General features: G+C 41.2%; 1 protein-coding gene across 1 annotated transcript; it reads right to left on the minus strand.

The window, feature by feature from the left end:
- Window positions 1–1,939: 1,939 nt before the first annotated feature.
- Window positions 1,940–25,377, minus strand: LOC140203353 (cystine/glutamate transporter-like). The gene is made up of 11 exons (XM_072269394.1): window positions 25,289–25,377; window positions 23,257–23,372; window positions 19,719–19,844; window positions 17,853–17,952; window positions 12,049–12,093; window positions 10,072–10,195; window positions 8,698–8,801; window positions 6,006–6,102; window positions 4,800–4,949; window positions 3,314–3,491; window positions 1,940–2,173 (listed from the first exon to the last, which is right to left on the minus strand). Exons 1-11 carry the CDS (start codon window positions 25,375–25,377, stop codon window positions 2,109–2,111), a joined length of 1,194 nt encoding a protein of 397 aa, XP_072125495.1. The 3' UTR covers window positions 1,940–2,108.
- Between the last annotated feature and the right edge of the window lie 1,018 nt (window positions 25,378–26,395).

Below are 26,395 nucleotides of genomic sequence, written 5' to 3' on the forward strand. Positions count from 1 at the left end.
GTTGTTACAGACTAGCAACACACTCCACACATTTTGTTTCTCCATTACCAATATGTGCACAGTTGTTAATCAGCATTTTCAGCTCTCTCTCACACACACTTATCCATCCACTTAATTTGTAATTAGTGGCATTTCTCAAATGCATGCAGAACAGAATACAGAAAATTTTTCACTGCTCTGGAAATTATCTGCATTGCCTTTTCTTGAATTCATGCAGACGGCAAAACAATAATCCTTAGTACTTCGTGATCTTTTCAAAACTTCATTTGTAAAATATTTAGAAAATAGCAATCCACCTGAAAGGTAGGAGTTTTATTAGTTTGGTGACAACAGATCTCAACAGATGTAGTTAGGTGTTTGTTGATTTTAGTCATTTAGATTCAAGTTTAAAATGATTCAATAATTTAGTAATCAGCATGGCTTTGTCAAAGGCAGGTCATGCCTTATGAGCCTGATTGAATTTTTTGAGGATGTGACTAAACACATTGATGAAGGTAGAGTAGTAGATGTAGTGTATATGGATTTCAGCAAGGCATTTGATCAAGTACCCCATGCAGGGCTTATTGAGAAAGTAAGGAGGCATGGGATCCAAGGGGATGTTGCTTTGTGGATCCAGAACTGACTTGCCCACAGAAGGCAAAGAGTGGTTGCAGACGGGTCATATTCTGCATGGAGGTCAGTCACCAGTGGAGTGCCTCAGGGATCTGTTCTGGGACCCCTGCTCTTTGTGATTTTTATAAATGACCTGGATGAGGTAGTGGAGGGATGGGTTAGTAAGTTTGCTGATGACACAAAGGTTGGAGGTGTTGTGGATAGTGTGGAGGGCTGTCAGAGGTTACAGCAGAACATTGATAGGATGCAAAACTGGGCTGAGAAGTGGCAGATGGAGTTCAACAAGATAAGTGTGAAGTGGTTCATCGTGGTAGGTCAAATATGATGGCGGAATATAATATTAACGGTGAGACAATTGGCAGTGTGGAGGATCAGAGGGATCTTGGGGTCTGAGTCCATAGGACGCTCAAAGCTGCTGCGCAGGTTGACTCTGTGGTTAAGAAGGCGTACGGTGTATTGGCCTTCATCAAACATGGAATTGAATTTAGAAGCCGAGATGTAATGTTGCAGCTACATAGGACCCTGGTCAGACCACACTTGGAGTATTGTGCTCAGTTCTGGTCGTCTCACTACAGGAAGGATGTGGGAGCCATAGAAAGGGTGCAGAGGAGATTTACAAGGATGCTGCCTGGATTGGGGAGCATGCCTTATGAGAATAGGTTGAGTGAGCTTTCCCTTTTCTCCTTGGAGTGACGGAGGATGAGAGGTGACCTGATAGAGGTGTATAAGATGATGAGAGGCATTGATTGTGTGAATAGTCAGAGGCTTTCTTCCAAGGCTGAAATGGTTGCCACAAGAGGACACTGGTTTAAGGTGCTGGGAAGTAGGTGCAGAGGGGATGTCAGGGGTATGGTTTTTACTCAGAGAGTGGTGAGTGTGTGGAGTGGGCTGCCGGCAACTGTGGTGGAGGTGGATACGATAGGGTCTCTTAAGAGACTTTTAGATAGGTACATGGAGCTTAGTGAAATAAAGGGCTATAGGTAAGCCTAGTAATTTTTAAGGTAGGGACATGTTCCGCTGAAGGGCCCGTATTGTGTTGTAGGTTTTCCATGTTTCTGTGTCAATTTCAAACAAAATGAGACATTTTAGAAGCTTTTTTCCTGGACTCTTAAACCTTTGTGCAAATTAAGGTCCTTATATTTGGGACAAGTTGTGTCAATTATGTATCAGTTACCACAAACAACTGACCAACTCATTGCACTATATATGAATTTAAAAAAGACACAATAAATGACTGTTTCTTACTATCTTTAATTTTTCCCTTTTATCATTATTCCTCTCTCTTGATTTTGTTTACTTTTACAAATTCAAATGCTGACAGATATACACAGTTTATCCAGCAGTTCTCATTTATATTTAGTATTCAAAATAGTTAACATAGAATAAGAAAACCTAATAGATTTTCTTACGTAAGAATTCACACACACGGTTAGTGGGAATGGAATTTTCACATACAGATCAAAGTTCAGGAAATTCAAGGGGTCGCTGGCAAATTTTCAGTAGGTTACAATCTCCTGTTGCACTACTTGCATTAAAATTTGCAGTTTGGCAGTGAAGAGATCTGCAAAAGTAAGCAGATTTACTTTTAATGATGTTGGACGTATGAGGCACTCAGACATCACATGACACAAACAGAAATATATTAATGGTCATTCTTTACAAAAAGAATAACAATGAGCCCAGTTGTTTCTTCACCTGATAACCTTGTACTTGACTGACTGTAGCACTCAACAAGTAATGTCAGAACTGAGTATAAAACCCACTGTGGGAAATGGCGAAATGTAGTTGAATGATTCAGATCCTGCTGGCCCATTGCCATGCTGGCAATTGTCCAGGCTCACAGGACCAAGTTCACTGATTCAAATTATCAGTTTGTTCTCGTCAGGACTCACGCCAGTTGAGTTACAAGGACATTGCGCAAAGGGGCTTAAAGCTTTAACAGGTGTCAAAATCTGTGTGCCACCTTTAAAAGCTAAGCACTGTGAGAGAATTTTGATATTTTAAAAATATTGCTTACATTCACAAACATTGAAAAACTATTAAAATTGAAGCAACCACTTAAAAGACTAGATTTTTTTCTGTTACTGAAACATTTAATAATATTCATTTTACATGAAATTAATTCTAGAATTAATTTCTATATAAATTCCCACTTGATACTGGGGAATCCCAGAAAGACTGGGTCCAGCACTGGACTCCATGCAGAATCCAGCAATGAAATACATTTACAAATTCAGTCTCCCCAAAATGGTTAGCAAGTTTGGGGCTTATGCATTTACAGTGCATGCAAATCCCAAAACAGTTGCTGTTAAATGATTAAATGTAGCTGTTGCATACAGCACTGATGACATTTGACATTGAGAACCAGCCCGATAAATCTTTGCATTTTGAGTTTGCAACACAATGAAAGACGGGAAAGCTGTAGGACTCATACACAGAGGCAACTCAATCACTGTTGTGAACTTGTTGGAGCGGTAGTCCTGATGTAGGGTCTTGACCCAAAATGTTGACATACACCTTTTGCCTCCACAGATGCTGCTTAACCTGCTGAGTGTGTATTTCCCCCAGGATCAATAAAGTATGACTATGAGTGTTCTGCTTTATTTTTGAACTACTGCAACACCTCAGGTTAATCATGTTCTTTGGATCCCCATTTTTTTAGTCCTTATCACACAGGTAAAGTTTGTGTCTTGTTACTTACTAAGTGCTTTTCTGTACCAGCCTGGTTGCTGTTGTCTGTTTATCAGCAAGTAATAGACAGGTACACCAGAAAGTGTTAAAGCACAGCTAATTCCAGTGCTGAGAGGGTCAGAGTAAAGGGACATCACCACTATGAACAGACACAGTGCACTAAAGAGTCCAGGTATGATAATTGGAACCTACGGAGATAAGAATTTTTAAAAATCAGATCATCTTTATGTAACTTTTAACATCAGTACCATTTACCTGCTTCAGAACACAGTCATAAAATACAGAAATGGTTCCTTCCTCATACCGTCTATGCTGCCCATTTTGCCCACTCGCACCATTCCCAATTGCCCACATTAGATCCCTATCCTTCTCCGTCTTGCCTGTTGAAATGCCTGTCTAAATGCCTCTTAAGCACATCTGCCTCCCAAATGGCATTGAGTTTCAGAGATCGACTACTCTCTTATAAAAAGTTACCCATCAAATTTAAAACTTCTCCCTCTCACCTCTAAACTATGTTCTCTTGCCTTTGACATCCCTACCACGGGATCTTTCACCTTTTACTCATAAGTACAGTATATATACAGTATATAAAATATACACAATGTGAATACAACTGGAGCTGGTAAAGACTTGATGGGGCAAGCAACCTTCTGTGCCTTAACAACTCTTTGATTTAATATGACATTTTCTGAGGTTTATTTTATAAATAATATACAAGCATCCATCCTCGTAATCCCAAAGTAATGAGGGTTGTATTTTATTTATGAGTACAGAGAGCTGGGGATGACCTCATCCAATGTTGAGAGCTTGGTCCGGTTCCATTATAAAGGGTTTCCTGCACTGGAAGGATGTGCACTGGGAGTTCATCTTTGGATTGCAACATGAAAACTGACAAGCTAGTAACACTAAAGGGTCTGCTGCTTTAAGTTAAGGGAAATTCTATTTTACAGTATACAACAAAGGGTACATAACTGTTGTTTTCATCCACTCTACAAATGTGGTGAAAATTTACCATATCTGGGGATGAAACTATCAGTTGCAGGCAAGGATTGTGTTGTTTGGTGAAGTCATTTCATTTTTGATGCTCAACAGTAGGCTGCCTGGATGGTTGCGGCTGAGTATGCAAAATCTCAAGTGATATTGGAAAAGGCAATTATTCTCAGTGAGATGACACTTCAACCAGGCTGAAAACTGGTTTGATACTCCATATCCTCCTTAGCTCTACTTGGTTCAGGGCTGATGGATGGCATCTCCCTGAGATTTCTAATTAGAGAGGGATCTTCACTGGCACTGCAGGAAGATGGTACTCCATTACCAGGAGATGAAGTGAGTTTCTTCAAGAGGGCACAAGTGGCTGAAAACTGAAGGGCTTAGCAGAGATCAGGTCTACCAATAGCCAAATCATGAGGGACTGAACGGGTGACAAGCCTTCACAGGGGCTTCTAAAAATAGTCTCACAAAATGAGCAAGTTCTGGGCTGGCGTATCATACTCTACCTTGAATGGACGGTGTAGATCAGGCTGTTTATAACGGTGCCGGATGAGTCCAAGGGTTACCAATCCCATAAACAGCCAACGAGGAAAGCTGTTTAAATTCAGCAAACCATACAGATCACCAATGAAAATCATCAGGATGACCAGTGGATACTGAGAAAGACAGAAATAACTTACAGTAACTACACTCAATAGTTAAGTTACAAGTACCACATGTATCTGAAAGATAATGTTCACATAAAATTAAATCAATCCCATGAGAAAAAAATAATGAATATCATTTTCAATAAAGAGAGTTATTAGATGTGTGCTGCCCATTCTTATGTCTGGAGTTGGTCAATTGAAGGTCTTTTCTGCATTAATCTGAAAGTGTTGAACCATGCACAAGAATGAGTTTTAGTTATTAAATAGAAATGTTTGATGCTTTTCCAGAAGAGAGGCTGTAACTCAGGTGTGAATAATACTAAGGTGAGGCATAGTACACGTACTGTCCACTTTTCAAAAGGAGTAATAATCTGATCCCATGCAGAGACCACACAATGATGTCTATTTTTTTCATGATTGGTTCATTTGAATTGTAACATCGGTCTCCCAATATTTAGTGCAGATCAAGTTAAGGGAGTATGGATATCTCTGCAAACACGAGGAAATCTGCAGATGCTGGAAATTCAAGCAGCACACACACAAAATGCTGGTGGAACGCAGCAGGCCAGGCAGCATCTATAGGAAGAAGTACAGTCGACGTTTCAGGCCGAGACCCTTCGTCAGGACTAACTGAAAGAAGAGATAGTAAGAGATTTGAAAGATTCGTCAGTCTTGACGAAGGGTCTCGACCCGAAACATTGGCTGTACTTCTTCCTATAGATGCTGCCTGGCCTGCTGCGTTCCACCGGCATTTTATGGATATCTCTGGGCTGCCAGGATCCCATTGATATGTTCAACTTTTTAAGTGACGTACATCACTAATGAAAAACTTCAAAGTGTCCAGTTCTCATAGGGATTTGACATGAAATAGAAAACACATGTATGATAACATTTTGGCAGCAAATCAGTTGTGACCAGGAAAAGATGTTACAAATCTTTTTCAGTGATCTTACCTACAGTAAAGCAAATGTAAACATCATTTGTTGCAGAATACGGTATTTTTATAAGTACATTTATTAGACATTGATGAGAGAAATACAGATGCCACCTGCAGTCTGTACTCACTATCAGAATCACAGCTGGAAGTGGGGTGTGGTGTTGGATGTGGATCATGGAGAAGATTGTTGGCCACTGGTTTTCTCTTGAAGCCACAAAGAATACTCTTTGAAGGACAGAAAAAGTACATGTTATCAAGAACATGGCACAATATATCTGTAGCTGTTATTCACAAGTTGGTATCTCTAGCAGGGCCTCCAGCCCCAATTTCCCTTGTATTGGCTAGCACGTCGGGTAATTTTTGAGGCTAGTTGAAAAGCCAGTGATGTTTTTGTGGTCCAGAGTCACAGTTAGAGCAGTCTGGATGCGGAGCAGATTTTCTTCCCTAAAGGACATTAGTATCATCAGCTGAGTTTGGAGGAGAATTTGTCAATTTCGTGGATGGCTTTTCAGAAATTCCTTCTGGTTAAATTTAAATGTCCATGTGGGTTTTAACCTATGTCTCTGAACCCTCAGTTCAGTGGATCACTAATTAAACAGTTTAACAGCTGTAGCCATGTTTCAGTGTCAGCTCCTGGTCTCCACAGCAATGATCGTTTAAGTAGTTCTTTGACGCTCAGGCAACAGTAACTCTCTATAAAGTATGAGATTGTATGCATATAAACTGTGAATAAAACACTGTCCAGAAATCATTGTCACAATAATTAAGTTGTCTGGTTGACACAAACACTTGTGTTTATCCTTTGCATCTATACCTACTGGACAAATAAACATTCCTTCACCATGGAACAGACCATTACATTTGAAGCAGATTATTTGAAATATAATTAAACAATTGTATAAATTTAATGCAGCAGATGTAATTACAGAACCTCTATTCTCTACCTTCTTAAACATTAAAGCAACAAAGGATCCTCCGTATTTTCCTTTCTCAGCAATGCTAAACCCACACTGGTATTTACAACAAATTGTTTAAGTAATGGAGTCAAAAGGTTAAAGCGAGCACTTTCTTATGGCATGTGTCTTCACTAAGGAGGACATGAATAATCTTCCAGAAATAGTAGGGGACCGAGGGTCTAGTGAGATGGAGGAACTGAGGGAAATACATGTTAGTAGGGAAGTGGTGTTAGGTAAATTGAAGGGATTAAAGGCAGATAAATCCCCAGGGTCAGATGGTCTGCATCCCAGAGTGTTTAAGGAAGTAGCCCAAGAAATAGTGGATGCATTAGTGATAATTTTTCGAAACTATTTGGATTCTGGATTAGTTCCTGAGGATTGGAGGGTGGCTAATGTAACCCCACTTTTTAAAAAAGGAGGGAGAGAGAAACCGGGGAATTATAGACCGGTAAACCTGACATTGGTGGTGGGGAAAATGCTAGAGTCAGTTATCAAAGATGTGATAACAGTATATTTGGAAAGCGGTGAAATCATCGGACAAAGTCAGCATGGATTTGTGAAAGAAAAATCATGTCTGACGAATCTCATAGAATTTTTTGAGGATGTAACTAGTAGAGTGGATAGGGGAGAACCAGTGGATGTGGTATATTTGGATTTTCAAAAGGCTTTTGAAAGGTCCCACACAGGAGATTAGTGTGCAAACTTAAAGCACATGGTATTGGGGGTAAGGTATTGATGTGGATAGAGAATTGGTTGGCAGACAGGAAGCAAAGAGTGGGAATAAACGGGACCTTTTCAGAATGGCAGGCAGTGACTAGTGGGGTACCGCAAGGCTCAGTGCTGGGACCCCAGTTGTTTACAATATATATTAACGATTTAGATGACGGAATTAAATCCAAGTTTGCAGATGACATGAAGCTGGGCGGCAGTGTTAGCTGTGAGGAGGATGCTAAGAGGATGCAGGGTGACTTGGATAGGTTAGGTGAGTGGGCAAATTCATGGCAGATGCAATTTAATGTGGATAAATGTGAGGTTATCCACTTTGGTGGCAAGAACAGGAAAACAGATTATTATCTGAATGGTGGCCGATTAGGAAAAGGGGAGGTGCAACGAGACCTGGGTGTCATTGTACACCAGTCATTGAAAGTGGGCATGCAGGTACAGCAGGTGGTGAAAAAGACGAATGGTATGCTGGCATTCATGGCAAGAGGATTCGAGTACAGGAGCAGGGAAGTTCTACTGCAGTTGTACAGGGCCTTGGTGAGACCACACCTGGAGTATTGTGTGCAGTTTTGGTCCCCTAACCTGAGGAAAGACATTCTTGCCATCGAGGGAGTACAAAGAAGGTTCACCAGATTGATTCCTGGGATGACAGGACTTTCATATGAAAAAAGTCTGGATTGACTAGGCTTATACTCACTGGAATTTAGAAGATTGAGGGGGGATCTGATTGAAACGTATAAGATCCTAAAGGGATTGGACAGGCTAGATGCAGGAAGATTGTTCCCGATGTTGGGGAAGTCCAGAACGAGGGGTCACAGGTTAAGGATAAAGGGGAAGCCTTTTAGGACTGAGATGAGGAAAAACTTCTTCACACAGAGAGTGGTGAATCTGTGGAATTCCCTGCCACAATAAACAGTTGAGGCCAGTTCACTGGCTATAATTAAGAGGGAGTTAGATATGGCCCTTGTGGCTAAAGGGATCAGGGGGTATGGAGAGAAAGCAGGTACAGGGTTCTGAGTTGGAAGATCAGCCATGATCATACTGAATGGCGGTGCAGGCTCGAAGGGCTGAATGGCCTACTCCTGCACCTATTTTCTATGTTTCTATTCACACTCAGTCAAAAATATGTCCCCAAACCTACCTGGAAGCAGAAAACAGTCCTACAGTTACAGCTCCAAGACATGATAGTGACACCAGAATTTGAATGACTGAGGAAAATCCACTCAGTGTCCGATCTGCAAAAGTCTAATTGAAGGAAGAGTATCATTATTTGCAAACAGTTTCCACTCTCAATATATATTACACTGAAATATTGGTGAACAGTCCAACATCATGAAAGGATGGTTTGGTTCAAGGTAGGTGTCCAATACAAAAATCTAAATCTTGCAGAATCTTCTCTTTATGAAGACTTAAGTGTGAGAATGGAAACATCCCAAATCTGATTCATTCAGTTCATTTTGGCCAACAGCCTGAACATTTGTCCTGTTTGTGGATGTAAAGGAGTTAAGGAGTGGAGATGCAAAAAGTTAGGCTGAGGCTTCTGAAGGTTCTCCCATTAAAACCGGAGCCGGAGGACAGCAGGGTTGTGAATGTAATTCAGAGCATGTTCACTAAAAGGTGTGGAAAGAGATACAGAGATGTAAGGGGCTACAGTGATTGGCTAAGATATTGTTGCTGATTATGTTTTCCTTTTCTATTTGTGTCCATTTGATATTCTTTTTAGAGACCCGTTAGCTGGAAATTTCTTGTTCTTTTTGTGCTTCCACTTCAATTCTGGTGGGACAACAGTAGAAGAAGATGTGAACTAGGCTGGACTAAGATATAACAGAAATAAAATTGGTCCACAATTTCAGAACCTATGTCACCTACAGCAAGACTGGGCAGGACAGAATCTGAACTTCCTTCCCCCAAGAATCCCACTACAGTGGTAAGTAGAGCAGATGAAACCAGGCTGGCAGATAGACGTAGGCCTGTCATTTAATTTGAACGTTGCTAAAGACAGACATGATAAATTGTTTTTAGGCTATTTCTTAAAAAGAGATCTTGGCAGAATGGGGCCAAATAGAATGCTGTTGTGTTCATGTGGAGTCATGGGGTCAAAGAGAGATACAGCATAGAAACAGGCCCTTCGATCTATCAAATGCTCACCCACCATCAAGCAGCCTTTTACACAAATTCTACGTTAATCCCAATTTCTTTATATATATCATTCCCAGGTTCTTACTAACTCCCTCTAGATTCTATCACTCACCGACACATTGGAGATAATTTGCAGTGGCCAATTGATCTATCAAGCCACGTGTCTTTGGAATTTGAGAGGAAACAAGAGCACTCTGAGGAAGTCTACACAGTGACAGAGAGAATGTGCAGACCGCACACAGGCAGCACTGGAGGGGCTGAGAGCTATACTTCTGACAAACATGCATCTAGACAAGCTTGGTCACAATTCACACTCAACAACTGAACAAAGAAAACAGTAGAAGAGAAACAGATTCTGGTGTTACCAGTTACCTACCACAGCTACTGCACCAGAGGCCAACACCTCATCTGCTGTCAACACAGTGTAGTAAGCCACATTTACAAGCAGATACAATATCGTAATAAGAATCAGAGTGAAGACAATTGCCAGAGGAATAGTCCTACAAAAACACAATATATAAATTCAAACTTCTTCATAGATTTCATTGTGCTTAAAATTCATTAGAAAATGTGATGAATTATAGCATTTTGATATAATTTACGTTGGAGTATTGGTGGACAGCGCTACATGCTGAGAGGAAGTAGACATACAGTATTTAACTTGGAAAGAGTCAAACAGTAGGAAGAGTTTCTGTTCCAATTTGTAGTAATTTTCCTCTCTTTCTCTCCACTCCTGCTGAAGGGTCTTGGCGTGAAACGTCGACTGTACTCTTTTCCATAGATGCTGCCTGGCCTGCTGAGTTCCTCCAGTGTTTTGTGAGTGTTGCTTTTTATTTTCCTTGATTTCTTTGAGAAAGTGACATTCCAAGCAGAGATACGTTGGATTTAGACAGGCGGATGCAATCATCTTCCAAATAGATGTTGCCATATGGGTCATATTCAAATGGATGAATTAAAATGGGCAGAGTCGTCTTCCTCACCCATAATTAGTTCATACGTGGAAAGGAGACCAGCATTTAAAAATGGGGTAGGAATAAAGTAAAAATATAAAAATCTGTCATTAAGTAGGATTAGTGTTTTGCAAAGCTTTTGTTAGCGTCTGATAAGTGGATAAGGAATGAATGGAAAGTGGCAATTACTTGCTCGAAGTTCATTTTCTGCAAATCCTCTGCCAAATGTGCATCTCCTCGTGAGGGAAACAGACAAAGCATTTACTTTTGCCTTTTTATATGAGAAGCCAATGATGAGATTCTCAAGGTGAGATTCTCTGCTCTTCAAATAATGCATACTTCTACATCCAGGCACACCAGACCTTGCTTTGACAATCTTTGCCCAAAAGATAATGTAAGACCAAGACTGAACACTTCAGTACCTGTAATCAGTTTTAGATCATGACTTTCTGAGAAAAGGATTAGTTAACTCTTCTTCAATTTGTGCTAGTCATTCTCTAATTCAATTTAAGATTGTACATCGTTATTATTTGATAAAGGAGAGATTGCCTAAAATATTTCCTAATGTTAGTAGTCAGTGTGATAGATGTAAAACTGAGATAGCTATATTGACACATATGTTTTGGTCATGTTCTGTATTGAAACAGTTCTGGAAATCTATTTTTTCTACAATTTCTAAAGCTTTAAAAATCAATTTACAACCTAATAAATTGACAGTTTTGATTGGTATAATTCCTCAATATATTCACGGTATTTCTATATCAGACCAATACATAATTGCATTTGTCACATTATTGGCTAGAAGGGCTATTTTATTAAAATGGAAAGATGCCTCTGCTCCCACTTTGATACGATGGTTCTCTCAGGTGATGTTATGTCTTAGTTTGGAAAAAATCAGAAGTCGAACTTTTGATCCTAGATTTGACTTTGAGAAAAGGTGGGGCTCTTTTGCCCGTTACTATCATTTGATTTGAGTTAATTAAGATGGTCCTCTTCTGATCCTTGGGTAACTGGATTTAGTTGGCGGATTGATGTCTTTTTTTATGGAAGCTTGTATGGCGTATAGCTCCAGGTTTGTGCTCCAAATGGGTTTTTCCCCCAATTTTTTTGTTATTAGGTGTTTTTTTTGTTTTAGTTAGTAGGGGTTCTTTTTCCCTTCTTTCTTTTTTCAAAAAAAAATAGCTTTAACATTTTTTTAATATTATTATTGATATACTGTTTAGCTTGGTTGATAGTTTAACTCTTATTATACATATTGATATGTTGTCTTGATTATTTTGATGTATTTTTCTTTGTTGTTGATTTTCAATAATAATTATTAAAAAAGATTTAAAAATGAAAAATGAAAAGGATTATATATTTAATTAAACGTCCTTACATACTGACACAGTGTCATTGCGTACCTTTCTGGGTTAATCACCTCCTCGCTGAAAAAGTTCACATAAAACCTAGAAGGAAAATACACAATTGATAGCACTTGAATAAGCACTAATGTATAAAGTACAATCTGCTATTCATACAACTTTCAAGGAACCCTCCTCTAGCGACAAATACAACTTCCATGTAAATAAATGCACAATTGTTCTTACGTTGTCACTGAAAACAATTCTCAGAATGCACCATAGCCCACAGCCTCTCCAGGTCCAACCGTACATCCGGTCGTGAGAGGTGGAAATGGGTAAGGCTGGCAAACAGGGCTCTGGTGAAGCTGTGTAGGCCAATCGCCCGTACAGTGGATACAATGGGTTACAGAAACATTGATGAGTTCCAACCCATACCATTGACTTTGGACAATAGAGGCGGGAGGGCATCAATGGCCTATAGTCCACTGGGAGCTAATGGCCCATGAAAAAGACCAGAGCTCACAGACCTTTTATATTATCAAATGCTGCCTCCCACTCCCACCCCATATTAACAGATTCCAATCATAAGCATCTTACGTATCACAATTTAGTCATGTTTTTACCTAGGATGCCAGCTGTACATACCTCACGTGTAACATTCATTACTTGACATACCAGAGGGAGTTGGTATTACCTACAATCCAGGCTATCAGCAGCTTGGACACAGGAACCTCCTGCTTCATGCCCATGCATCAGTTCAAAGCAAGTTGTTGTGGCAAATGGAGGCAGAGATAGAGTTCCCAGGAAAACTGATGCTGGTCCTAGGAGGTGGCAGAGGGGCAGCACAAATAAACTGTACAGTTTTGGTCATATTCCAGAGGAAACACTAGAAGATAAGATATTAGCAGGAAGTTGCCTGGATTGGAGCAATTGAAGTATAAGGAGAGACAGGATAGACTGACTTTTCTGTAGGGTGGAGGAGGCTGAGGGGCAATCTGACAGAGGTATAGAAAATTGTGAGGGAAGATAAACAGGGTATATGGTGAAAATCTACTTCTCGTGTTGGAGGTATTGAGGAAAAGAAGCTACGGGTTTAAAGTGTGAGAAAGGAGGTGTAGAAGGAATCTGAAGGAGAATTCAAAGTTCAAAATACATTCATTATCAATGTACATTAAGGTCACCATAACAACCCAGAGGTGCACTTTCTTGTGGGCATACTCAATAAATCCAATAACCATAATAGAATTAATGAAAGACCACACCAACAGGGTGGACATCCAGTGTGCAAAAGAAAACAAACTGTGTAAATACAAAAAGAAAGAAAAAAAGGAAATAATTATAATACTAAATAAAAAAGCAATAAATATCGAGAACATGAGATGAAGAATCCTTGAAAGTGAGTCCATACGTTGTGGGAACAGTTCAGTGATGAGGTAAGTGCAGTTGAGTGAAGTTATCCCCTCTGGTTCAAGAGCCTGATGGTTGAGGGGTAGTAGCTGCTCCTGAACCTGGTGGCACGAGTCCTGAGGCTCCTGTACCTTCTTCCTGATGGCAGCAGTGAGAAGAGAGCATAACCTGGGTGGTGGGGTCCCTGATGATGGATGCTGCTTTCCTGTGACAACACTTCCAGAGTGTTTATTCACCCGGAGGATTGTTGGAGTCTGGAATGAATGCCAGAAGAGGTGGTGCAGACAAATCAATCCTCTGAAGTTGTCTGTTAGTACACATTGAAGACAATACTTTGTCCTAACAGCCACCACCTGACTGGGAAAAATAGCATTGATGTCAATGAACTTATGGCCCCCTCCAAGCTGTGGAAGGAACTTCCGAACACACACAAGAACATTATTTTGGACACTTTGGCAAAACTTCACCAAAACGGTTTTCCACTATTATTCAAAATTTTCAACAAAACGGGGTTAGTGCTGTGCTTTTCAATTTATAGGAATGACCAGAAGATTTTGAATGTTTAGACAGAGATATGGTGGGGTGGCAGGTGGAGGAGGGGGGACATCTTGCTCAGAATGAGGAATATGAGGAGAGTATGAGTCTAAACCACAGTCACAGGAGAGAAGGCAAGGAGAGGGACATGAGCTATTTTTTTTCCCTGAATGGGAGTGGCTATTGTGTGAGTGGGCCAGTGTTAGAGTGGAAAGTTTAGGTTTTGGCTCACTGAGGCTTCAGCGAAGAGAGGCGGAGGCTATAGGTAGATTGATTCTTTATTTCCTTCTTTCTTTCTTTTACTTTCTTTCTTGTTAGAGCAGTGGGGATGCCAGGCAGGATAGTGAAATGCTCCTCTTGTTCAATGTGGGAAGGCAGGGAGACCTCCGGAGTCCCTGATTACCACAACTGCAAGAAGTACATCCAGCTGTAGCTTCTTACAGATAGTATTAAGGAATTGGAGCTGGAGCTGGATGAACTCTGGATCATTTAGGAGGATTGGGGGTTGATTGCCAGGACATACAGAGAGGCAGTTACACCCAAAGTGCAGGACACATGTAACGGAGGGACCGTCAGAGGAGGACAGATGATAGCTAGTGCAGAGTACACCTGTGGCTATTCCCCTTCATAACAGGTATACCACTTTGGATACTGTTGGAGGAGAGGTAATGATTTAGCAGAGGAAAATCACAGTGGTCAGGTTTCTGGCACTGTCTGCCTCTGTGGCTCAGAAGGGAAGGGGGAAAAGAAGCAAGGTATTCAAAAGTTAGGGGAACAGATAGGAGGTTCTGTGGACAAGAATGAGATACCTGGATGGTATGTTGCCTTCAAAGTGCCAAGGTCAAGGACATCTCAGATAGAGTCCACAGCATTCTTAACTGGGAGGGTAGGCACCCAGAGATAGTGATCCATGTTGGTAACAATGACATGGGTAGGAAGTGTGACAACGTCCTCCAAAGTGAGTTAGATGCTAAGCTGAAGGACAGGATCTCCAGGGTTATGATCTCAGGACTGCTACCAATGTGCCATGCCAGTGAGGCCAGAAATAGGAAGAAAATACCATTTAACATTTGGCTAAGGAGATGGGGCAGGAGGCGGGCTTCATGATCTTTATGCTAACTTTGAGGGAAGGTGGGACTTGTACTGGTGAGACAGTTTGCACCTGAACTGGAGGGTGATTAATATCCATGTGGAAGGTTTGCTCATGGTGCATGGGACTTTAAACTAGAGTTGCATGGGATGGGAACCCGAACACCAGAGCAGATAGTGGAGTGGTTATGGGAAAGATGGTGTTAAGCCTACATACAAAGTCAGATTACAGTGGTGGATAAATCCCCAGGGCCTGACAAGATGTTCCGTTGAACCCTGTGGGAGGCGAGTGCAGAAATTGCAGGGCCCCGAGCGGATATTTAAAAAGTCCTTAACAATGGGTGAGATGCTGGGGGATTGGAGGATGGGTAATATTATTCTGTTTTTTAAAGAAAGGTTTTAAAAATAAGTTGGAAATAAAAGGCTGGTGAGTCTGACATCAGAAGTAGGTAAATTATTGGAAGGTACTCGAAGGGTCTGGACATGCAAGTATTTGAATAGACTGGGACTGATTAGGGGTAGTCAACATGGCTCTGTGTGTGCTAGGTTATGTCTAACCAATCTTATAGAGTTTTTTTGAGGAAGTTACCAGGAAAGTTGATGAAGACAAGGCAGTGGATGTTGTCTGCGTGGACTTTAGCAAAGCCTCTGACAAGGTCCCACAAGGTCAAGAAGGTTCAGTTGCTGGGCATTCAGCATGAGGTACTAAATTGGACTAGGCATTGGCTTTGTGGGAGAAGCCAGAGAGCGGTTGCCTCTCTGACTGGAGCATGGGACAAGTGGAGTGCCTTAGGGATCAGTGCTGCGTCCATTGGTGTTCGTCATCTGTATCAACAATCTGGTGAATGATGTAGTAAACTGGATCAGCAAATTTGTGAAGGACAAGGTTGGGACTGTAGCAGATAGTGAGGAAAGCTGTCAAAGCTTGCAGTGGGATCTGGACCAACTGGAAAAACGGGCTGAAAGATGGCAGCTCAAATTTACTGTAGGCAAGTGCAAAGTGTTGTACTTTGGGAGGACCAACCAGAGTAGGACTTACACAGTGACTGGTAGGGCACTGAGGAGTGTGGTAGAACAGAGGGATCTAGGAATGCAGATACAGATTCCTTGAAAATGAGTCACAGGTAGATAGGGTTGTAAAGAGAGCATTTGACACATTGGCCTTCATAAATTAAAGAATTGAGTATGGGAGTTGGGATATTATGTTGAAGTTGTGTAAGATGTTGCTGAGGCCTAATTTGGAATATTGTGTGCAGTTCTGGTCACCTACCTACAGGAAAGGTATCAATAAGATTGAAAGAGTGCAGAGAAAATTTACAAGGATGTTACCAGGATTTGAGGACCCGAGGGAAAGGTCGAATGGGTTAAAACTTCATTCCCTAGAACATAGGAGAATGAGGGACGGTTTGATAGAGGTATACAGAATTATGAGGGGTACAGATAGGATAAATGCAAGCAGACTTTTTCCCCCTGAGGTTGGGTGGGACTACAGCTAGAGGTCATGGGTTAAGGGTGAAAGGTAAAAAGTTTAAGAGGAACGTGAGGGGAATCTTCTTCACTCAGAGGGTCATGAGAGTGTGGAACAACCTGCCAGCACAAGTGGTGGATGTGAACTCGATTTGAGCATTTAAGAGAAGTTTGGATAGGTACATGGATGGTAGGGGTATGGAGGCCTATAGTCCCGGTGCAGGTCAATGGGTGAGACTAGAACTTTGAGCCATGGGTTAAGGGTAAACACAAAATAAACCGCAGATGCTGGGGTGAAAGCAACACTCACAACACGCTGGAGGAACTCAGCAGGGCCGATCTTTTCCACGGATGCTGCCCGACATGCTGAGTTCCTCCAGCGTGTTGTGTGGGTTAAGGGTGAAAGGGGAACTGTCTGAGGAACATGAGAGGAGGCTTCCTCGCTCAGAGTGTGGCGAGAGTGTGGAAAAAGCTGCCAGTGGAAGTGCTAGATTCAGTTTTGATTTCAACATTTAAGAGAAATTTGGGATAGGTACATAGACGGAAGGATATAGAGGGCTATGGTCTGGGTGCAGGTCAATGGGACTAGGGAAATTAGTGACCTGTGACCATAAAAGGTACAAAACATCCAACCCCCATCAGGATTCCTGTACCACATGTGACCTCTCCTTTGGTCTTTGGACCATTCTTTGACAAATGTGTAAATGACTTGTTAACACGTTAAGTGCTCATTGCTGTTAAGAGCCTACACCTAGTGTTCTGTTAAATTGGGTCAAGTCTGCATTTAAATGTCAAAACTCCAATTTCTGATCAGTACTTCCAAACAAATTCAGATTACGCTAATTAGTGATGAAGACCAAAACTAGGCAATAAATCTTAACTTTTAAATGGGCTAAATTTTAGAGCACTGTACCTATTTTATATTTTGCATCTTTTGGCCAAAGTAATTTTCATATCTATTTTGACATTTTGAAAAATGAAGTCATAATTAAAGTGAAGATCCTCTTTTGTATTAAAAGTACTTATTCAGCTGGATTACATTAAAACTTAGTCTATGTAATGAAAACAATGAGATTTTTTCCAGAGCTTTAGCTCCTTGTGTGTGGACCAGAATCACTGAAGAGATCCTGGAGTCTCACATCACCACGGTTGCCTCCTGAAGATAATGCTTTAGGTATTCTACAGATTTGTGTCTCATGCAGAAGGAATTCACTTTAAAAAGCTTACTGATGATGAACTTCATTCATCAGGCTTAAGTGGAAACAACAGGAAGAAATACATTTAATTGAGTTGTCCTTCAAAACTGTGAATATCAGTCTCCTCTTACTTTGCCTTGCACATGTAGAAAAGGGTCAGTGTTTACATACCAGCCACTGTAAGCAAACATGCCTGAATAGAAGGCCAATGGAATTTTGTCTAGCGTGACGGAACTGCTGTTAAAAGCATTTTGAAAGTTTTCATTGCGACCTGTGAAAAGAGAAGCAGCACTCAATTCAAATTCATTGCTCTCAGTCTTCATAAACTATACCACATTTTGGCTCAGCTGGTTCAATATTTATTCATTTATCTAGAGATACATTATGGTTATAGTCTCTTCCGGTTCTTCGGGTCACATTACCCTGCAACCCCCAACAATTCTGATTTAACCCTAACCTAATCTGGGACAAATTACAATGAACAATTAACCTACCCGGTATGTCTTTAAACTTTAGGAGGAAACTGGAGGACCAGAGGAAAGCCCACGCATTCGACAGTGAGGATGTACACGCTCCTTACAGGAGATGCCAGATTTGAACTCCAAACTCCGGCATCTTGAACTGTAATAGTGTCGCGCTACTGATAGCAGTGCCAAATTTCATGTAATCACTGATATAATAAGCACTCGTCCATTACATATCATGGGAAACTTTATGTATTGCTTTTAAATTTATAGATTGATGTACTTGGTCAGATGAAATTGAAATGGTCCATGCACAAATCTGGATTGTGGGTTACAGAATAGGATCATTCCATTTATTTATGTTGCCTATATATTAGTACAACAAAAAATGATTCAGTCTACTTATTATTTGGAAATGAAGTGGGTTAAGTAGATTGTATAATGGTGACAAGTTATATACAGTAACACACATAAAAATTGCTGGTGAACGCAGCAGGCCAGGCAGCATCTATAGGAAGAGGTGCAGTCAATGTTTCGGGCCAAGACCCTTCAGGCCTTCTGCGTTCACCAGCAATTTTTATGTGTGTTGCTTAAAATTCCAGCATCTGCAGATTTCCTTGTGTTTGAGTTATATACAGTAATTGGTCTTGATATACTGTAGGAACTGAAGTGTAAGAGTTTAGTAGGTGAAAGAACTGAAAATTTTTCCTCTCGACCTCCCTAGTCTTATTTCCTCCTGTCAGGAGCTCTTTAAAATCTGACTTGTTTGATTGAGTTTGGAACATTTGCCCCAGTTTATTTGTGGATTGGCATTACTTTGGTCAGATACAATTCTTTTGAAGCATGTTGGGATTTTAAAATAATTATTGTTGTTATTATTGCAGAGTGCTCTGGATAAATAACGGACAGTGTAGATAAAACAAATGCTACACAATGTATGTAAATTCAGGAGATTATGTGGTACTTTGAAGATTGTTGCTAGGCAAAATGAGTAGGAAGTTGATTGAACAATTTATTTTTTAAAAGGGCAGAAAAACTGATGTCTCTATACTATAAATTCTATTTATAAATATTGTATGTGGGATATGGTTTGGCATGGAACTTTGTGGCCTCCTCACCAGGGAATAGATGCATCATAACCTCGGCTAGGTAAAGGCTTTAGATATGAGGAAAAAAAGCTTAGGGTCATAGGGATCAAAGAGGAGGGGATCTGATGCAGATTTTCAAACTCGGGAGATTTTGATAAATTGAGAACATTTCTTTCCATTAATTTGGTTGTCAGTAATTAGATCTAAATCTAAAGTTTTCATATTGTAAAGGAAGTTAGGGGATTATTTGCATATTGGTTTGTTAGGGAACTTGACAGGTTTAATGACAGGTTTTAATGGAAGAAACCCCCAAAACAGGTTTTCCAAGAAATCAAATAATTCTTTAAAGTAAAAAATTAAAATGAATGCCAGAGGTTTAGATGAATGTGATTGGGCTGATAGGTCTTTCAGTGTACTTACACACGATGGCCTCCTTTTAGCGAGGGTAACTTTGTATTGTGAATCTGTTCCTGGATAATTCATACCTTGGGCCAAAGCAGTTATCCCCGGAGCGATGATCAGTCCCAGTGCCACCAGTTTGGAGAGTGTGAGAAAGATCTGAATTCGGGCAGTCCAATTCACACTCCACGAATTTATGCATATTACCACAGCTGCAGTGAATTTAAAGAAACTTTGTTAGGTTTGTATTACACATCAAATGAAAACAACTGTTTCTTTAGATTCCTTTCAAGGACAGCAAAGCTAGTACCTACTGGCCAGCTCAAGCTGCCTTTCAGAGTGAGGTCACAGACCTGCAGTTTGAACTATTGGAGAATCCAACAGAAATGTGACTATCAACGTATTGCTTATGAACCCATAACATATTCTCATATTTAATATTTCCTATTCGGGCCATCACATCTACATTGACTTACTGGATTTAAGTCCAAAGGATAACCCCTCATCCCCAGAACCCACCTAATAGCTCGTCTGCCCTGAATGTGACTGCATTCATTGCAAACATGTCTTAGGGTTTGAGTTCCTCACACTTCAAGGGACAAACTATAAGCCCATGACTTGCGTGTGCTGAGTTAATTTATTGCACTAGTAGCCAGAATCCTAGGCCATTTGTCCAGAAGCTCAAGTTCAAATCCCACCTTGCCAGTTGTGGAATTTAAATTCAACTAATGACGTACATCTTAAATTAAAAGAGTAGGTGGCTTTAGTCATGGTAGGTACTGAACTACTGGAATTTTCTTAAAATTCTTCTGGTTAACAAAGTACTTCAGGGAAGGAAATCTGCAATCCTTACTTTGGCTTGGCCTACATGTGAAACCAATGTGGTTGCCTCTTTACTGATGCCTCAGCTTAGGGACAATTAGGAATGGGCAATTAATCCTGGGCTTTGCCAATTATGTCTGTACTCTAAGTGAGAGTCATTGTCTCCATTGTCGACTGCGTTGGTGCGGCTTCATGGACTCCTGCTGAGCTCATCAACTGTATCACTAACTTCTATTGTAGCCTTAAATTTACTTCTTCCATTTCTGACATCTCTCTTTCCTTTCTTGATCCCTCTGTCTCCATCTCTGGGGACAAACTGTCTACTGACATTTATCATAAACTAACTAATTCCCACGGCTACCTTGACAATATCTCTTCCCAATCTGTCTCCTGTAAGATTTTCTCAGTTCCTTCGTCTCCACCACATCCCAAGGTGAGACTTTCCTTTCCAGAACATCAGGGCTGTCCTCCTTCTTCAAAGAACAGGGTGTTCCTTCCTCCATCATTGATGCTGCCTCACCTGCACTCCTCCAATTCCTGGACATCTGCCTTCAGTCCATCTTTGCACCATCTTTACAAGGGTGGAGTTCCTCTTGTCCCCACCTACCATCCCATGAGCCTTCACATCCAACACACCATTCTCCACAAATTCCACCATCTTGAATGGGATCCTACCATCAAACACATCCTTACCTCCTCCCACCCTCCGTTTTCCTCAGGGATTGCACCCTTCATGATTCCCCTGTCTATTTTTCCCTCCTGGCACATGACCCTGCAAGCAGAGGTGCAGCATTTGCCCTTTCACCTTCTCCCTCATCTCCATTCAGAGCCACAAAGCATTTCTCCAGGTGAGACAACCCTTCACCAGCAAATCTGTTGGGGTTTTCTACTGCATCCAGTGCTCCCGATGTGACCTGCTCTACATTGGTGAGACCTGGCATAGATTGTGGGACTGCTCTGTCAAACACCTTCACTCCATTTGCAAACAGGAGGACTTCCTGGTGGTCAATCATATTAATTCCAATCCCCATTCCCATTCCGGCTCCTATTGCCACAATGAGTCCACTCTCAGGGTGGAGGAGCAACACCTCATATCTGTCTGGGTAACCTCCAACCTGATAGCATGAACATCGATTTCTCTCTCCCCCTTCTCTCTTCTTCCATTCCCCTCTTATCTCTTCTCTTCTCCTCACCTGCCTATCACTTCCTTCTCCTTCCCTTTCTCCCATTGTTACTCTCCTCTCCTATCAGATTCCTTCTTCTCCTGCCCTTTACCTTTTCCACCTATCACCTCCCAGCTTCTTACTTCATTCCCCCTCCCCTACCCACCTGGATTCACCTTTGGGCTTGTACTCCTTCTCCTTCCCCCCACCTTCTTATACTGGCTTCTTCCCTTTTTCTTCCCAGTCCTAATGAGGGATCCCGAACCAAAACGTTGATGTTTTAATCATTTCCATGGATGCTGCTGGACCTGCTGATTTCCTCCAGTATTTTGTATGTGTTGCCTCCATTATCTCTCTTTGAGTAAAATGCACTTGGTGTCCTATCTATTAGGTACCTCCTGCATCTGATATAGCGGTTAATGAACGCATGTTCGTGATCTGCTGCTGTAGCCCATCAACTTCAAAGTTCAAGATGTTGTGCGTACAGAGATGCTCTTCTGCAAACTACAGTTGTAACATGTGGGCATTTGAGTTATTTTGACTTCCCATCAGCTTGAACCAATCTGCCCATTCTCTTCTGACCTCTCTCATTAACAAGGCGCTTTTGCCCACAAAACGGCCACTCACTGATACTTTTTGCTTTTCATACCATTCTCTGTAAACTCTAGAGACTGTTGTGCGTGAAAATCCCAGGAGATCAGAAGCTTCTGAGATAGTTAGACCACCCCATCTGGCACCAACAATCATTCCACAGTCAAAATCACTTAGATCACATTTCTTCCCCGTTCTGATGCTTGTTCTCAAAAACAACTAAATCTCTTGATCATGAAAGCATGCTTTTATGCACTGAGTCGCTGCCACATGATTGGCTGAATAGATATTTACATTTAAGAGCAGGTGTACCACTAGGTGTATTTTCTGCCCTATCATACAAATTACCGGGCATGCTCTGTCAAGGAAGTTTTTTTGTTTGCATTGTTAATTCCTCTGTTTTTAATACATTAGTTTAGGAGCTTCAAGAATGTGCATTATTGGCAAAGAATCATTAATTGCTCTGTTTTTTTTTCATTGATACTGAAGAAAGAGAAGTTCCTGGACTTACAGACCCAAACATACCTGAGCACTGGATTTCCTCTATTCTTGTCCCTTGTCCAATAGTAGAGTAAGGTGGGAATTCAATTTAGTCAAGATCCCTCCTGTCCATCATGGTTTTAGATAAGCAACTATTTCACTAATTGAGCAGCTTGGTGCCTAGGCTGGAGCCAGAGCTGCAAAAGTACAGTACGTTTTAACTATGTTCAATTTGCCCCTGGACCATCCAACAATATATGTATTTTAATTTTTTGTTAAATTTCCCCTTTTCTCAAAATGAGCCCCATTCAGAGCAATTGATTAAATTTTTTTAAATGCCATTTATATTTTAAATAGCTGCTCTTTTACTGCCCTTAGCAATGTTTGTCATTTTAAACATGTCACACGTCAGCTGAGAACAATGCAGCCCAAATTCTGGACCTCCACATACAAGGAATTCCATTTCGGTACTGAAAAATAAGGGGAAATTCAAGGCTGTATCTTTTAATTAACCTTGCTACAGATGGACTGCTCTTCTGAGACGTTCATGCAAAATAACGTTACTTACAGACTCCACAAGCTGTGAGAAGTTTTACTGCCAAAGGTGGAGCTGGACAAGGGGCAAAGAATGGTTCAACAATGTAGCGTCCAAACGACAAGCCTACAATAGCAGTGACTGCTGGTCTGTCAAAAGAAAAAGATTTGTGAATAAAACGTCAATAAATGTTATTCATGAGTTGAATGAAAGCTTTACAAAGAACATGTGTGATCTGATTTGGTGACAAAGGGGAGAGAACAAACTGCATTCCTTTTTTAATTATATGGTTCAGCTTTGTGAATTTTCGTAATTGGGATACACATGTAGTCAAGGAATCGTGGAAGTAGGATATGACAAGAACTGTATTTAAAACTGAACAACAGCCATTATAAATTAGCACTGAAGTTTGTAAAAATCATCCTTACAACGTAAATGCTTCTTCTCTCAGAGTATTTTCATTTTAAATGATAACTTTGAAACCTGCAAAGTAATCGTCAGGAGATAAGATCTGTCCAACACAACCCACCTCAATCCAGCAGCAAGAAACGTTGTGGTCGAGGAACTCAGCAGGTCAAGGAGTATGTTCCTCTTATGTCTCTACCAGTCTGTCGAGATTACTGTATGTCTATAAATTAGATGTATCTCACTGTCTCGTGGTCTATCTTTCGTCACCATCTTGTTTGGCGATGTTCTGCCATCTTATTCAGTGTGTAACCATCGTTTTGATCTCTTACAACATCTTTCTACTATGGCCGATAGGAATTACTTCCCTTGGACGAGTTCCAAAACTAAAATGAAATGTGAGGGAGGGAAATGCAAGGCAGAACAACTCAAAATCTGAAGGGTAAAAGAGACAGTTGTTTGGAAGAACTCATTCTCCATTGACCTGTATGGGTGAAATAGTGATTGGAGCAGGTTGGGATAGGGTCTGAGGGGTACTATATTAAGGAAAGGGGAAAAAATTGACTGGAATCTTAGTCCCATCTCTGAAGCATCCTGTAAAAATATTCTCTGTCTGTAGGAGTATTAGTTACTTTGCATTGGGTTTATTCCAGGAGACCAAAAGGAGAATCTCTTTTATTTTTCTGTCTTTAGATTATAATTGAATCAAGAATGCCAGCAGTATTCTTTCGGTGCTGTCAATAAATATATTTTCTTAGCCATGAATGTTAGTAGCTGGGAATGAAAGTGTTCGTAGATTTTCTGCTGTGGCCATCTTCACTTGTCTGAAGGAAATTAGAAATTATCCTCATGCAGCCATCAGGCACAAGAGAACCAGCCAGGAGCATTCCATAAGACCATAAGACATAGGAGCAGAATTAGGCCATTCAGCCCATCGAGTCTGTACTGCCATTCCATCATGGCTGATCCCAGATCCCACTCAACCCCATATACCCGACTTCTCACCATATCCTTTCATGCCCTGACCAATCCAGAAACTATCAACTTCCGCCTTAAATATACCCACAGTCTTGGCCTCCCCCGCAGTCTGTGGCAGAGCATTCCACAGATTCACTGCTCTCCAGCTAAAAAAATTCCTCCTTGTTCTGTTCTAAAGGTTGCCTCTCAATTTTGAGACTGTGTCCTCTCGTTCTGGATACCCCCACCAAAGGAAACATCCTCTCCACATTCACCCTATCTAGTCCTTTCAACGTTCGGTAGGTTTCGACGAGATCCCCCCGGCATTCTTCAAAGTTCCAGTGAGTACAGGCCCAAAGCTGACAAATGCTCCTCGTATGTTATCCTTTTCATTCCTGGAATTATCCCCGTGACCCTCCTCTGGACTCCCTCCAATGACAACACATCCTTTCTGAGATATTGGACCCAAAACTGTCGACAATGCTTCAAGCATGGCCTGACTAATGTCTTATAAAGGATCAGCATTATCTCCTTGCTTTTAAATTCTACTCCCCTTGAAATAAATGCCAACATTGCATTTGCCCTCTTTACCATTCATTAAGTGAAAAGATTTAATTCCATCAACATTCACCACAGCGTGATCAGCAGGGTTTCTTTATCAAACAACAATCACACTTTTCTACCACTCTCCTTCAGTACTTACCCAGGGACAAACACTTTCCAGTTGGCCTTCTGCCACTGGAGACATAGAGGCTTTAATGGACTCCATACAAAAACATGTTCAGTGATCATTTGAGGCGTCTAACGCATTGAGATTGGTAAACTGGCACTCTTGCTCATTACAGACAGATTTGGCAAGCTCAGTGTGTTGTTCTCTGGCATCAGCAGGAGCCCAATTTACGATTGCGCAGTTAAAAATCATCTACTCTAAAAGCTGAATTTGGAGTTTGGACTGTGTAGATAAGTTGCTCCCAGCCAGCCTGATTGGAAAGGGGCTGTTGTCACCACCCCACTTACCTCCACATCTCCACAAGCACTTACTATACAGCTGGTGCGAGGCTGGACCCTGAGCCCTCATGACACTAAGATCGTGCAGCACAGAGCAAGCTATCAACATCTTCACACCTACTATCCCCATTCCCCATTCATCAGTGGTTTCACTTCTTGCCTTCCATCTGATAGAGCACCTCAGCATCCTCTTGACCATGATACCAAAACGAAAGCTAGCATAACATTAACGTTCCAAATGGGACAAATAAATCAAAATGTCACAACTTGCACACAACTTACGGCCTACTGCTGCAATAGGTCCACAGCAGACACAATCTGATCGGTTCTCCACCCTGCCTTGGTGCATCTAGACAACAGTAAAATACACATCAGGCTGCTTGGAGATCAATACCATCATCCCCTCAGTATTAATTACCAAGCTTCTAAATCTAAGCCTTTGTGCGGCCCTTTGCAACTAGATCCTCAACTTTCTTTTCAGGAGACCACAGATGGTAATAACAGCACCGAGAATCAACACAGGCACACCTCAGGGATGCGTGCTTTGCCCATTCTTTGCCCATGTGGACAAGCAGAGCTCAAGTGTGATTTATAAGTCTGCAGATGACACCACTGTTGTTGGCAGAATCTCCGACTGTGATGAAGAGGTATGTAAGAGAGGGATAGATCAGCTGATTGAGTGGTGCTGCACCAATAGCCTTGAACATAAGAACATAAGAGCATGAGTAGGCCATCTGGCCCATCAACTCTGCTTTGCCATTCAATAAGATCATGGCTAATCTAACCATGGACTCATCTCCAC

Source organism: Mobula birostris, chromosome 9 (assembly GCF_030028105.1).
Source record: "Mobula birostris isolate sMobBir1 chromosome 9, sMobBir1.hap1, whole genome shotgun sequence".
Taxonomy (NCBI): domain Eukaryota; kingdom Metazoa; phylum Chordata; class Chondrichthyes; order Myliobatiformes; family Myliobatidae; genus Mobula; species Mobula birostris.